The sequence below is a fragment of the Numida meleagris genome, chromosome 7, assembly GCF_002078875.1.
Source record: "Numida meleagris isolate 19003 breed g44 Domestic line chromosome 7, NumMel1.0, whole genome shotgun sequence".
In the NCBI taxonomy this organism is placed as follows: Eukaryota; Metazoa; Chordata; class Aves; order Galliformes; family Numididae; genus Numida; species Numida meleagris.
This window is the reverse complement of record NC_034415.1, coordinates 14,425,793-14,441,445: the sequence shown is the minus strand read 5'-3', so window position 1 is coordinate 14,441,445 and position 15,653 is coordinate 14,425,793. Positions and strand designations below refer to the sequence as shown.

Genomic DNA, 15,653 nt, shown 5'->3' with positions numbered 1-15,653 from the left:
CTGCAGCTTTGGCAGACATGGCATCACCTGAGAAAGGCACTGAACTACAGCTCTGGGGAGCTTGCCACCAGTATCTTTGGGCTTTGGCAGCTCCATCCTTGGCTCCATCAGCCCAGTGCCACAGAGAACCCACCACACTCACACCTCCCCATCCACCAGCTGGGACCTCCTCACAGCACTCCTGGCTCCTGCCCTGTGCTGCTCTCTTCACATCCTTGCTCCTTCCTGACTGCAACACGCACAAACCAAGGTTTCAGAATGCAAGTCCAAACAAACAAACAAAAGGTTTCCTTGAATAGCCATCTTCCTTGCACTGATCACTGCTACCCATCTTCAAGGTCAGCATGTGTACAAGCAGAGCATGCAGGGACAGTGGTAGGAATATTTAGCCAGAGTCCTACTGCACTAGGCAAAAAGAGGTGCCTTTGCTGACCTGCAGCAATGATGGAGAGTTCAGGAAGCTGAAACGCACACAAACATGGGGTGTAGGCAAATTGAGTCAGGTCAGGAGTTAAGGGAAGCCCTTGGCAGCACTGATCTCCATGACTTTGTGAGCCGCAGATCATCAAGGAACAAGGAGTTTCACCCAGTAAGAGGGTGAAAGCGATCCTGTTGATCTGGATGGCCTCAGTGTAACAAGATAGCTGGCCTGTACTTGTGAGACTGAAGCCAAAAGTTGTAGAAAACCTGAATATTATGCAACAACCCAGACCTAGAGAAGGATCTTACAATGTCGAAGGTGGTCCACAAAAATGTGTAGTAAAAAAGCAAATACCACTTTTGCTAGTGGAAGATCTACAACCTCACTAACACCCTGACAGCTGGGGAAGCTGCTGTGAGCAGTCTGGCATACACATCACAGTAAAACTAAGTCAATCCCAGGAGGCACAGAGCAGGAGCTTCTCAAATGGCGAAAGTCACTTCCCAAATCAGTCTGGGGTCTGTCAACTCCCAGTATTGAACTGGCTAACTAGAGGACCCCAGGTGTCAGACACTTTCATGAAACACTCCCTCTTGATGGTTGACTTGCAAAGCTGAATGAGCTCAGCCCAGACCCTCCCCAAACTTCTCCCCTGCTGTAGACTTCTGAGGGTTTAGCTTCTCACATTTGAAACGAGGTGCTTTACTTCCAAGTTACTGTTCCTCTCATTTGAAGTCTCAACTCTGACTTCTCCCTCCCCAAAGAAGCTGAACATCTCTTCTTCCACCTCTTCCTCATCCCCAGACAGGCTGGGCAGCACCACTCCTCTCTCAGGCCATCTCACTGTAGGTACTTCATGCCACGCCTGCTTCAAAAACCCTGCATATCTTTGCACTGCTACTTGCAAGTTTGCTGTCATAGTTAGATATTCATTACCACAACCAAGCAAAGGTGTTCAGAAGGTGGAGAGGTAAACTCAGCAAAATACCCTTGCAGTGCTGAAGTCTTTTGCAGAAACACAGGCACAGTGCTTTGCTTTTATCTATGAAAGTTTCTTCTAGAAGAGCAAGTGTTTTTCTTCAAAACAAAGGCCTTTGGCCTACCAGAGCCACCAAACCTGCCCAAATGCAGCAGCATACGCTTCCCTGTAGCTTCCCTGTACCACAGCTAATGAGCAAAGGACAGTTGGAAACCATATGGCAAACCAAGCAACATGCCCTGTATTTCCCAGCCTGAATTCTGTACCACACACTCTGATCAGCTTACCAGAAACATCACATTTGTATAGCCAAGTGATACAGCAGTGCACAGGTACAGCATTAATGGAAACAGTGGAAACTGTGGTCTAGATTAATCTCACAGGAGTAAAACAACCTTTTTATATCTGTGCCTTTTGATTCAGTACAAGTTTCAGTAGTGCATAGGATAAACCAGTTCTTTCAATTTGGGAGTGGACAGATGAGAATCGAGTTAGGAGTTAGGAAGAAGAGGTTGCCAGAAAGTTTTTAAGTCCATGCTGCCAAGTACTTCAAAAATTCAAATAAAACCAGCTCAACTTTTTGGTCAATTTCAGAGTATTTGGTCATGCTGATGCTGAAAGCTCAGCACTAAAAAGCACTGTAGAAAAAGAAGCTCATCTTATTTTTACTGTGTCTGAGACACTAAGTCTAAAACACCTCAAACTGACATCTGATTGTCACTGAATCAAAACTTGTTTTTCAAAAAAATGCATTTTTAGAGGAAGAAATAAGCAAAAAGTGAAATAAAAGAAATGACTGAGTAACAAAAACTTTGCTAACTACACTGCCAAATAACAAACCTTGGATTCCCTTCCTGTGTTGTTGCCAAGAATTCAAGGCACCAGTGCAGCAAGTCTGCATTTTTAATCACACTCAAAGTGATCCCCCTTTATCAGAGCTCTTTCTCAAGGTTGCCCCCAGATCTCTGGGTGCCTGAGCATGAAACAAATATATCCACCAATACAGCCATGGCACACAGTTATTGAGTAATCTAACGAACCTTGCTCTGAAAATCATAAAAATAAAACCTAAAACCCAAAGGACAGAAGGAATCACAATCTATAAATTATGCAGGGAGAGAAATGAAAGTTAAAAAGTACAACCAAGAGGAAGTGTGAAAAAGGGAACAAGGAACAATCTGAGCATCTGAAATTAAGAGAATTGGCATGGAAATTATAATGCCAAAATAATGTCTGCAATGCTGTTTCTGCAGAGACTTCCACTCTGGGAATAGTGTCATACTGTTGGCAATAGAATTCCACCAGGTTATAACATGCATACACTTTTCTGCAAGATCATCACCTCACAGAGCAGATGAAGAAGCAAATGAATAACTCCCGCTGTAAAGGTGACAAAATACCAAAGGCACATTTATTCAGTCTCCACATGCATTGTATCAAGTAAGACAAGCATTGCTGTAATCCACTAACATATCTGAAAGTATTTAAAACCATTTAAAGCTTGGACACACAGTTGTTCATTAATTTAAGGTGCATACACGTTATGGACAAGGGCTAATGCAGCAACTGGCATATGTAAATGCACAAAAAGCTCAAAAATACAGCTGTATTCCTACAGGTGTGTTGAGAAAAACTTTTGAAATAAAATTCTGAAAGTAGTTCAAATAAATGCATGGGGGAATTGAACAAATACATAGAAATCTAAGCAAAATAATCCAGGATCTTCAAAGTCCTAAAATACAAAATCATTCCGACACAGAACTATCCTGAATTCAGGATGCGCAGCAAAAGTCAGGATGTAGAGAAATGTTATCAGGTGACTGTTTCAGTGTCTCTTCCTGTCCCATTTTTACAACTCTCCAAATTCTCAGAAAATACTTCAGTATTGGACTTGAACAATTTTGCACATTATTTCATACCTTTAGGCAGGCCAGCTCAGCAATCTGAAGCTATGTCCCTAGTAAGTGCCCAACTACAATAACTAGCTCGCTCCATAGGAACCAATGCGCATTTTAATATCAGGTTTGTTCTCAAAGAAAAATAATAGTTTATTATGAATTTGTTGTCAAACAACACTGAGAAGAAAGACTGGAGTTATTACAGCCTCAGAAGCGTTAATCACAATCATAAAAATAAAGACGATTACTTGCTTTTCCTGACTTCATTTCACATAACACATGTTAAACATCTGTATCAGGCATAACATCTTAAAGCTATTGAGGATGAGGATGTCAAGAAAACAATAGCGAATCTGTTGCCAGGAATTCTGATTCCGTGTAGTCACATGTATTCAAATCCTAAGTACCCACATGAGAATAATTTTACATTACCCTGCTCTGCCTTTAACTATTTCAGTTGTGACTGGATGCCTGAAGCAGCTCAGGGAAACTCAACAGGCATTGAATAAAATGATGTCAGCTGATATTCTTAAGAGAATAAAAAGAATCCCATTTTAACTTAAGACTTGATAAAATTTAAGAAGTGACTTTAATCTTAAAACAAAATCTTTTCTATACATGTTTTTCGGCGCAAATCACTAGAAACACAATTGCCTTCACAAACAACAATTCTTTCTCAGAATGAGTAGCCTCATGAGAAAGCAAGTTCTTCTCAAAACTGGGAAACTTGAGCAGTAAAGACACCAAAAGCCACAGAGAGCATTCTTTTAAGTGTTCAGCAGTTCTGGCTTTCAGCTGAGACCCAGATCAGTACAGAAATGCACACATGCACTCACTTCCCCAGGAATATTAGATCAAATAAAATAAACAAAGAAGGCTTGCATTTTTCATGCCAAGCTCAATAAAAACACTCGTGGCTATTACACTTGTATTCTATTTCCTATGATAAAGCACAGCCAATATGAAGTGCCATAAAAGACAGTTCTAAGAAATACTTCAAAAAGACTGAAACTTTTGGGGTTCTTTCTTGAAGAAAATGTCTTGACAGTCTCAACAAACAAGATGTCATATCAACCAAGATTAACAAAGTAAAATACAAATAAATTCCTTAGGGATCAGAGATATGACTGCAGCATTTCATGGTATGACCTTATATTTACTAGATGTCAGCCTTAACCTGAAAGTGCTAAGTTATCAATTTAGATTTGCAAAATTCAGAATACGTAATCCTACACAATTCTGGTCTAGCTATTTTTTTTTTACTGCTTCCAGGGAAGAAAAAAGCAGCTAAACTTTACTAATCATTAAAAAAAGAAGTCTTCACGTGTTACAGGGGAACACATTCCTATACCATACCCTCCCCCTACATCAGCCACCCTTCCTAAATGTAAGTTTGTGAATGTTTGTTGTCCGTCTATTGTACACAAGTGCCAAGCAAGTTATATTAATTAAACATGTATGTTGCACATTCAAGAGAATCAGGATAACTTCGCGAGTATGTTTAATGCATGAATTGTCCAAAGAATTTGCTTTAGGAAATTTACACTCCTTCCAGGATGTAAGAGATGTGTAATTTAGCAGCATCTAGCGCAGGGCAGGGTCAAAACAAAACTCAGACTCCCCTTCTCCCCTAAAGCAAGCCCTCACGTGAGCTTTTCAGACCTGGCACTCCACGATACCAGAACTTCAACCAACCACTGAATGAATGACTGATTTATTTTAAATAATTTTGATGCTGCAGATTCTAGATAGAGTACTGTCAAAAAAAATACCATTTTTATGCTAGAGTATATTAGTTATACTGTATGACATACCTTTACCTTTGCTATCAATATTTGCAGGCAACAGGAAAAACCTCAGCTGGTAAATCAAATTAATTTAACTCGAGGTGATGGGAAATTCTACTTCAAGACAAAAGGGCACTCAGAGTTGACTCGTACAATAATGGAGAAGATATTTGCTTTTTGTTTTCACACTCTCATCCCACAAGTAAAATCTGATCTTTCCAAGTTGTGTCCACTCTCTTGCTCTACACTGTCACCAGCAAGCCCTGCTGTAACTTCCCGTTCATTTTCTGAGCAGTGATCTCTGAGGGCTGCAACTGGAAAATAGCTGGAAGGAGGCGGCTAAGGGCTACAAATTGTGAAATATATTCTATGCCCATCACTTCAGAATACCACAGAAGTATATGGAATAGACACTTTGGGCCAACTGCCTTCATAACGCAAGTACATTACAATAGGCACATGCAGTATCCTTCTGCTAGACAATAACTAATTTTTATGCAAAGCCAAATATTTAAATCTTCTATCATGCTGTCAAGACAATTAGTACTAGCACAGCCCGCAGCCTCATGTGTATGTGACTCTAGCTCAGTTCATGCTGTGCGTGCATAAGTGCAGAAACTGCACTGCTACACAATTCATGCTAACAGTATCAAATAATGGTAACATTTAGTTTCATGCAAATGTAAGCCCTGCAGTTGATTCATTCTGGCCCCCTAGGAGATGTGAACTCCAGCTGTAGCCTATTTCACCTCACATTCAGGGACCTTTTGGTCACTAAAAAGTTACAATTAACACTACACCAGGTCCCTACAAGTGAGGGCACTCCATGTATTTTCAACAGAACTTGTGATTACCTTATGAGACCTACCCATCAGACTAGATTTGTCTAAAACTTGCCAATAGATTTTAAAGTTCCTGGGTGACAAGAGAGGCACTGATAAATGCATAGCAGAACTACATAAGGCTTTTTAGTTTCCATAAGAAACTACTTTGCACAGATTTCAACTTCAAATGGTTTTTCATGCCCAAAGAGCTGCATGAAAAAAAAGGTTGATACAGTCATTCACTAACAACCCAGTGCCTTACTAACTTTAAGACAGCAACAATAAAATCTCTGCTCCTCATTCTCAGACTCACAAAGCAATATTATTTTTCTGTTCATTCTATGATAGTTGAACTGAAGTAGATCTGACAATTTTGATTACGGGCAACCAATGAGATGCCTACTGAATAAAACAATACCTTTTTTTTAAATCATACACTAGACCTTTCAAGCAGTGTAAATACCGAGAACATATACAACAGCTGAAGTTCCACAGATGCATACGGTGAACATTGAGCTGAATACAGTACAAAACCAACAAGGCTGCTATTGAACTCAGAGGAAAGACTGACTGTGGCCAAGAGTATCTGCCTGAAACACACTATAAAAGATTCCACTTACAAGCTCTTCCAGCACAGATTTAGACTCTCTTTTGCTAAGCTTCTATATGATGGTACATCATCTTTGTTCTTTCATCACTAATTGTACTAATTGTGTACACACATGCTGCTCTCACGGGAAACCGTGCTCAGAATTTGTGCGTGTAATAACTGTAGGAACATGAACGAAGAAACTCAGCTGTTGTGGCATGCAATGTTTTCTTTTCACTTCAGCACTTGGTTTTGATAGTAAACAACAGTACTGCAGAAGTTGACATCAAAAATTTTCTTCTCCTGCTGTTGCTTCCAGAGCAGCTGAAGTTCTTGCCGGTCTCTCCAAGTGCAATGTATATAAATAACTAATTGGACTGTACTTAAGAACTATCATAGTCAGCCACAGTTGCTGTCTGCTCAGCATTCCCCACTCAGTGAAGCAGTAAGGATGTATTACAGGGCTAAAAGAATCTGAACTTCAATATTTGTTTATAGTGGTCATGGCAAGGATCCAAAGGTATTCATGTTAATTTACAACACATTTAGGTAAATGATCTGGCTTTGAAGACAGCCAATTCTGTAAAGGCCTCTTGTAGATCCCAATCTGTTTCTTATTTCCTTTGCCCACCCCACCAACTTTTTAAACTATACTTCGTGGTTGTGAAAGGTGATGGAGAGAACGACCGCGTATGAAAGTGGTTTACTCTTATGACATGCAAAGCATATGTGGACAATATCAATGCAAACTGCACATGCTTCTTTGTATAGTCTAGATGTTCACAATTCAGAAAATAAACTTCAAACAATCCCATTTGCAGACACATTTAGTCATGGATCTGGAAGAAAAGCAATGACCCCTTTACCTCTCTTTCACGATGGTCGAGACCTTCCTCAGGATTTCTGAGATTGAGGACGTGCACCTCTTGTGGCAGGCCTGTTGTACCTCGGCTTGCACAGCCAGATAAAACTGTGAAACTCTCCAGTAAGGCATGGACTGGGTGTGAGCTGTTAACAGGAGACAGCACACACTCACTTCTTGGCACAGGACCTGCAGGGAAGAGACAGATGCACATCATTTTGAGAAAAAAAGCAATACATAGATTACATCTGTCAAATAATAAAGTCTATTTGGTCACAAAACCAATGGGAACACAAACAGAGACATCGTGTTCATTATCCACATTACGAACAAATTTTAATTTAGCATATTCTTCAGAATTTGCTAAATTGTTAATTTATTTCTCTGTCTGAAAGTCTAAATTTAAAATACATCCTTTAAAATTGAAGATAGTGTTGTGTTTACCAGGAAGGAAATTAAGGGAGGAAAAAAAAAAGGACAACAAAAATACCCTGAAGGAGAAAAAAAACAGGGTGGTTGGGAGGAATTGGTTAGTCTTAGATATGAATTATTTATGTCAAGCATTGTTATCTCCAAACACTGAAAAATGCAACTATATATATATATAACAATGAAAAGTTAATCTCTAGTATAATGTAATTCCACTAGGAAGGATTTGGGCAAGTTGCATTTGTTGCTTTTGAAGCACTGCTGATTTATGGTGAACATCGTTCGAATACATTGGACAAAACAGACGTTTATCACATGATAAAATGAAATGTTTGTTTATTGAGTCTATTTTGTGTCTGACATCAATTATCTACACTGATAACAGATATCTAGTCCAAAACAGAGTGTACGCCCTTTTAAATAATCACCAGAGCATGATGCAGTGCCATACTCTTATACAGTACGTGAGACAGTGTGATGTGATACAGAAAGATAGGCAAAAGCTGAAACATACGGAGCAGTTTACATTTGAACTATATCTCAGGAAACTAAAGCAAGACAAATATTTATGAAAAGCAGCCTTGCTTTTCCAAAATGGCTCAAACCCACTCCTGACAGTAACAGACACAGTATGTTTTGGATTGAGGAGGTCACAGGAGAACGTCAATTGACTTAACCCCTAATTTGCACCAGAGTCAGTTGGATAAGAATTAGACAGACTGGTCAGTTCAGGAGCTGTACCATATAAAGGAGGACCATAAAGCAGAATCCTGATTTCTCTGGCTGGCATACAACTACAATTAAAGTAAAATGTTTCTTTAAAAACATATATATTATTAATAACAGTAATAGAAAGTTCACAGTGAAAGAAAATCCTCAAATGATCAAATAGCAGAGCTCTTTCTGTTTTTGTGAAGCCTACATCCAGCTATCCAGCTAGCACTAGAGATCGTTTGACGTGAGTGCACACACTTTTAGTTATATTAGGATTGACCTACACTTTGCTGGTTAAAAAGACAGTACACTCAAGATACAGTTAGCAACTGGCCATTTGAAGTCAGAGTCCATCTTAAAACAGACATTTTCTAGAAAAGGCAAGGCCACTGAGAACAGCGATATTCAGCAATGCCTTGGGTTATGCATGCCTTGTCCTGCAGAAGGGGCTGCTCCTGAGACCCACTGGTGCATGCTACATATCCTGCCAGCTCCCAAAGAGCGGGAGCAGTTGTTAAAGGCAGTGCTCCAGGCATAAATTACACATGCTTGTGCTTGGGGTGCAGAAGATAAACAAGCTTCCTGCTCTCTGTATAAGGAGCTTGGTATCAGCACTGACTGGCTGCGTGGGGGATTACAGGTTTCTTTTTTTACTCCTTTTTAAGAATATGCATGTAAGATGAGAGCAGTCCAAGTAATGACGCTCAGCTTAAGAAAAAAAAAAAATGAGACTATTGCCCTTTGTAACAGTTAAAGAAACATTCAGAATTTGCAATAATAGTATTACCAGCAGCAAGGGCTCATTTTCCTTATGTTCAGGTGCAGATCAATTAGCCCAACCACTGATGTGCAAGTCCTGCAGCAGAGCAGGTTATTATACAATCTGCACACAAAAAAAGTATTTCTAAATATGTGCATTTCTTGGGCTAGGGAACAAACTGAGAGCCAAGGAGCAGTCATGTGTTGAATTGCATTGCTTGCAGACCAGAGTGGAGTTGACGTTTGTAAAGATGCCTCTACTGTAACAGAGAAAAAGTCAGAGAAAGAGAAAATTTACACAAATATAAACACACACACAAAAAAAGAAAGAATAGAAGTATGGGGTAAGATAGCAGCCTCTATGCAAAGGACAGAGAGATTAGGAAGTCTGGCACGGGAAAAAAAAAAAGCTGTGAGACTTGGAACCAGATGGAAATGGAGCTGCTGACAAAAAACATACACTTTTCTTAGCAAAAGTTCAGGAGAAAGAGCTAATACCTCCTGCCTAGTACTTGATCCCCTCCTGACTACCTGTTTCCATGCAGTACACATACCAACCCTCCCCTCCAGCTGGTCTTTATTTGATAAACATTTGCCACATTAAAGGAGGTTTTGTGGAGTTTTCCCCATTTCTGCAAGGCTCATCTACATGAAGATGATAGTGACCAGTAAGCGCAGGTGTGAATTTACATAGCCCTGAGCTTTCTGTAATTGCCACCCTCCCTGTGGCAAGTGCTCCACCATGGCAGGCTGCTCTCTTTGCAAAATGGAAACACTCACAGGGAGTAGCAGTTCACATCATGGATAACCACGTGCAGCAGGGCTTATCTACACAATGACAGGCAGATGGAGGCATGCCCACACTGCCTGCGCTCCATCCAAGCTGGAGGTGGGCCAGAAATCCTGCAGAACGCATGTAACCCCGCTGGCAGTACATCCGAGCGGCGTTCCAGTCCTTGCCAGGCTGGCTGCCCTAGGTCCCCAGCCACATGAGTGTGGCCGCATGACTCCTGCACACGAGTTGGCTCTGGGCCTGCCAGCACAGGGCAGGCCTCAATGCGTGGCTGACACAACAGGCCTCCTCAGCAGACAAGCCACATGCCCAGCACTGCGAACTACCCACCATCACTGCAACAAAGCAGCCACACTATCTCCAGGCGCAAAAATGATCTCCTACCCTTCTTGCACGTTCTCCTTCCTTCCCCTTTGCATCCTTGAGCAACTACACTCCCAGCGCTGCCACTATGTGCACGCGTCAATGTTTTCTCTTTGATTCACTGTGACTTCTGTCAGCTCTGTACACCATTCCCTTAAACCAGAGTTCTTCTGAGCCACTCTGTGTAAGAAACCAATGTTTTTGGGAAGGAGACAGGGCAAAGGGGAGTTATTTCTTCTGACAGAGTTGCTTTCAGTCCGTTCTAGTTAGTGACCAAAATACAGTCCCTGAAAGTTGAACAGAATGGCTACTGATGGCTAGCTCCACTGTATTCGAACCATAAACGCTATCAGATTACCCACATACAGGAATTTATGGTGGGGTAAGTAATAGGAGCTTACACCAGATGTTGCATTTCTGCCAAGTTTTGCATAGGTGTTTGTGTAGCAATGTCCCAGGTCCACACTCTGCTTCCTAGGAGCTCAAGACTCAAGAATATTTGCTTAAATGTGCTGGCAATGCCTCTGTATCACAAAGTCCACTGACGCTCAGTCTGTACATGACATGAGCCAGTTCCTTCTGCCACCTTCCCTACATTTATGCTTTATTTTAGTCTCTTTTTACATTTCACGTGCCCCAGTGCTGCCTGAGCTACCCGCTCACCACTCAGTAACATTTCCTTCCAGCACTACCTACTGCACCTGCAGGTCTTGTCTCGTTCCACTTGATAGCACTGCCACTCTCGCCAGACCTCTCTTTTTTCCAAATTAACTGCTGTCACTCTTCTTGGCTCCTCACATACTCCTGCTGATCTTCCTTTCATCCTCCTGCCACACCACTCTTCTGTTGCTAGAAAGCTACTTACTTCTAGGTAGTTTAAATACTACAAAGTGTGTATTTACAACTCTAGGAAAAACAAAACAAAACAAAACCAGAAAGCCCTTTCTGTGATGCCACTAATACAACTGTTTATCACCTCTGCAATATCTGCTTGTGTCTGAAAGCTAACACGAAACCACATTTCACCAGTTTATATGGCTACAAGCCTTTAGGATTCATTCCTTTTTCTACTGAGAATATAAATATGTAATGCACAGTCATCATTTGGCTTTTGTTTCACTATCACTGATTTGGACATGTATTCATTCAATGAATGTATTCAGTTAGCAAATCCTGGCTCTTATAGGAATTGTATATTAATTGTTTAATGCCTGCAAAGTCTTTTGAAGAAGGAAAGCAGGCTAGGTAGTTTTATAAGAACTAATTACTGCAAATGCGTTTTATGATGCCAAATGTCAGTGAATTTAGAATTTTAGAGAACTGTTTAGTGTTTAATTATTTTCCAATGAATTGAAGACTTTTAAGAAAATCTTAACCCAGATTCAGCCTTGTTTGATACGAACATCTGGAATGTATTCAATACAATTTCAACATTATTGTTTCTCATGTCATCCATGTTACTAATGAGTAACATGTGTTCTAAGAAAGTAGCAGAAAAGGGAGTTAATACAATGTGGGGGAGTACACAGTCAGTAGCAAAGTGGGATGATACAACCTAAGACTAGCTCAGAGCTATGATGGATTTTATTTGAATAGTAAATGTTAATGTACTTTCTGTTATGTTTCCATGGAGATTTCTGCATTATTGTCAGTTGAAAAGTGTGATCAGCTCCTGAAAATTACATGAATTTCTGCTGTGGGTTCAAAAGCACATTAGCGTAGCTCCCATACGTCACACAAGAGGATGCAAGGCACACCAATGGGATATAACACTCTTCAGTAGAACAACAGATTTAACCTAATTAATTTTTGAATGTGGCAATGACACACATCTAGTCATTATAAATAAAGACAAAAAAAATCCAAATCCAGACTTGAGAAACACCGGGGATCTCTGTGCTGTCAGGTAAAAAGCAATATAAATTACTGGAGATCCTGCTAGAATTCATCACTTTAACATTGAGAAGCAAGCCCTAGAGGAGGCTAGCTATCAGAGCAGTGATTTCAGTATGCCCAAAATGCCAGACTTCCACAGAAGCTCTTTTGGAGAAGGTTAATTTAATGGCATTTCTTATTAACTAGTCACAGTGACAACTGGGACAAGGCAGAAAGAAAGAGACATGATCTTCAAACCTAGTTTTGAGTAACAGCAAGGTTCTGAAAAACAGGAGGAGTAAAAGTCATTTTCTCTGGAACTGAAAAGCTTAAAATTCATTGCAGAGCACCTAAGCAGGCTCAGTAAGAATTTCTTCCTAAAACCTTCACCACTCATTTCTGAAAGATAAGGCCACACAGTTGAAGAGCCATTATTCTACATGAAGTAATGTTAACACCTATACACCCTTTTTCTCATAAAGGATTCTTCACTGAGGTAGCATTGATACAAAAAATACACAAGGATTGAGGCAAACAAGAATCTACAAATGTAAATATAACTTTAACCTCATATCTTCTCTTGAGAGTACAAGGCCATTGTGTTTCCACACCATTAGATACACATTAAGGGCTGAGGAACTACTAGAAAGACTCATCATTCACCCCAAAACCTTCCAGTAGAGCTAGGAGAATACACTGAAAAACAATTAAATGCTGGCAAGTTTAACAGAATTGCAACACAAGTACCAACAAGAGTCCCATCTCAACAAGTGATATCTCTCTGAGAATCTATAGAACTGGTCATGGAAGTGGCCACATTTATCACTATCTCATTTGCTAAATATCCAACAAAGCCTTGACACTCAGTTGCCCAAAGCATTAAAAAAAAAAAAAAAAAAGATAGAGGCATTGTACTGAAAATACAGAGACAGTATAGATGTTGTACACAAGGCTAGATAAGCCTTCCTTCACAGCCTTAGTTTTCAGGGAGCTTTTTTTTTTTTACTGCCATATCTAGTATTGGATTCTTGCCAGAAAAAAAAAAAAAAAAAGGATTTTTGATGGTGGAACTACTTTTGATTGAATTACTATAAGGGCAAATGGGAAAGGTTTAAAATTACAAGGGAAAGGCTTGTGGACAAATTGTGGCCATTTTTGAAAGTAAAAAAAAATCAAAAGAAAAAAGAATTGTCAATGGGTTAGTAAAGGCTCCCAAAAACCTCAGGCTCCACATGTATCTATTTAAATCAGTGAGCTATAAAACTTAAACTGAGAAGAAAAGTATATTCCTAAGAAACATTCAATACAGATGGCAACATTTGGTTGTAGACTGAGTTTAAAACGTAGAAACAATATTAAAAACATGTGCAAAAACAGAGGTCCCCCATTCCAATGCTCAAAGCCCGCTAATCTTTAGTAACTCCATTTCATGCACTCTTGCTCTTTCCCTCTTCCTCCAAGGGAAAAAGAACCTATCTTCTGGAAGATAACATTCCAACTTAACACTGACTTCTAATGTAAAATCTACATGCAATCAGGACTTCACCCTATGTGGTCTTAATCCACAACTACTACTCCAGAGTTAATTCCTATTTCACTATCACCAATTCTGCTCCCAATGCATTCCACATATGGCCCAACTATTTTGCCATTTCAATATATCAACATATTAAATTACTCTATCTGCAATGTATTTTGATCCTTTGATTTCCCTGCAGTCTTTCTAGACATTTCTGTTATGCGTAACAAGTCTATCTAGCATCTTCTGTCTGCCCATTCTGAGTCACTCAGATCAACAGATGACAGGTCCCATACCATTTTAGGGTTGCAGTTATGTTTGGTACACACTCCAGCAGCTGGCTTTTCTTCTTTTATGCCTCTCTGGAGAATGTAATGGAAAATCTCCATTCCTGTTGATCCTAGCCACTGGTAAAAGCATGAGGCTCATCTCCTCTGTTGCACCAGAGGTGAGCAACCCTCACTTGCTACATGCATGGATCTCACGTTTTTTCCCCTGACATAAAAATTCAAACTGCATCTTGTAAGCAATAAATACTTCCTTCCACCTTCTTAAAAATAAGCACCTAACATCATTTTGTCCTTATCAGGATGTAAAATTAATCCACGTTAAATTGGAGAAGTTAACTATCTAATCAAACTCAACTTTTGTAGTAATGTACTGCTACTTAAGAAAGTAGAATTATATCTAAATATTAAATACTATCTAAAGTATCCATTTTATGAAAAATTTAAATGACAGTTAAATTTATAAAGCAAAACTGCACAAGCAAGGCAAGGCTAGGTGATGTCGCAGTCAGTATCTTGCTTACCAAATAAAACTCCAGGTGTCTAAATAAGACATATTAAGCTACTTAAATAGAAAATGCAAAGATTGAAAAATCTATTTGGTTTAACATCTGCTAAGCACAATTTTAAGACATTCCAGTGCATAAGACATAACCTTAGAAAACAAACATCTGTACCTAAAAAACAAAGAAGTCTTTCAAAGCAGATGTACTGCAACACGTAAAGTATCGCTTTATCAAAGAGCTGCATTTTATGTAACTTCTGCTGCACTTATTCTGACCAAAAGTACTGTTAAAGCACTAACTTCTCTTGAGATTTGCCACAAAACTCTGCTTACAGGAACTCTTATCTAGTATTTTTCCATGCTTAATGCTTACGCACTCATGCACACATGCTCTCCCTTTCTTTTATCTCCCCACCCAAGTATTTGAAAAACACACCACTAGCATAAGAGCATCTTTTAATCTGTATAAACAGAACAGCATGAATGCGTTGACATTCATCTAAATAAACCCTGGAAGTACATATTCCGTTTTCCATACCAAAGTAATTCAGCACTGTTTCAGATAGGGTTGCTGAGTTTTTCCTCCAGTTATCCTCAAGCAGCAGAAAAGAGGCAAGTTTCCAGCAATGGGTCTAAAATACAAATAAAGGTGATACTCTCCCATAAACCTCAGGTCCCATGGAGCTCCTATCCTTTTCCCAACAGCTGCAAAAATTGATCAGACTCGTGGTTTCCCTTCAGACATGTCTGTATTTCAGAGAAGTCTGAATTCCATCAATATTTGTATCGAGATACAAAACTTAAACTGCAAGAAAACATCACTTCTTAACAGCCTGAATGGAAGAATCAAATGTAGCATTCAGTTTTATCCCTTTTAATTAATCAAGTTGTCTCCAAAACCATTATTATAAAAAGATGAAGAAATGAGTAAACAAAACCATTTCTAGCATTCCTTGCTCATTAATCCAAACAACATGTAAGGTTTTGTTGTTGTGAAAGTCTCTTTCCCCAGAGATAGCCCACAGATTGTCACAGATTTATCCCTTCTT

General features: G+C 39.6%; 1 protein-coding gene across 2 annotated transcripts in view; it reads right to left on the bottom strand.

The window, feature by feature from the left end:
- Positions 1-15,653, bottom strand: part of TGFBR3 (transforming growth factor beta receptor 3) — a 117,773-nt gene that overhangs the window by 61,841 nt on the left and 40,279 nt on the right. For both annotated transcript variants that reach the window (XM_021404089.1, XM_021404088.1), the window contains exon 3: positions 7,365-7,549. In XM_021404089.1, coding sequence (XP_021259764.1) covers positions 7,365-7,549 — 185 coding nt within the window. The remainder of the gene's footprint in view (positions 1-7,364; positions 7,550-15,653) is intronic.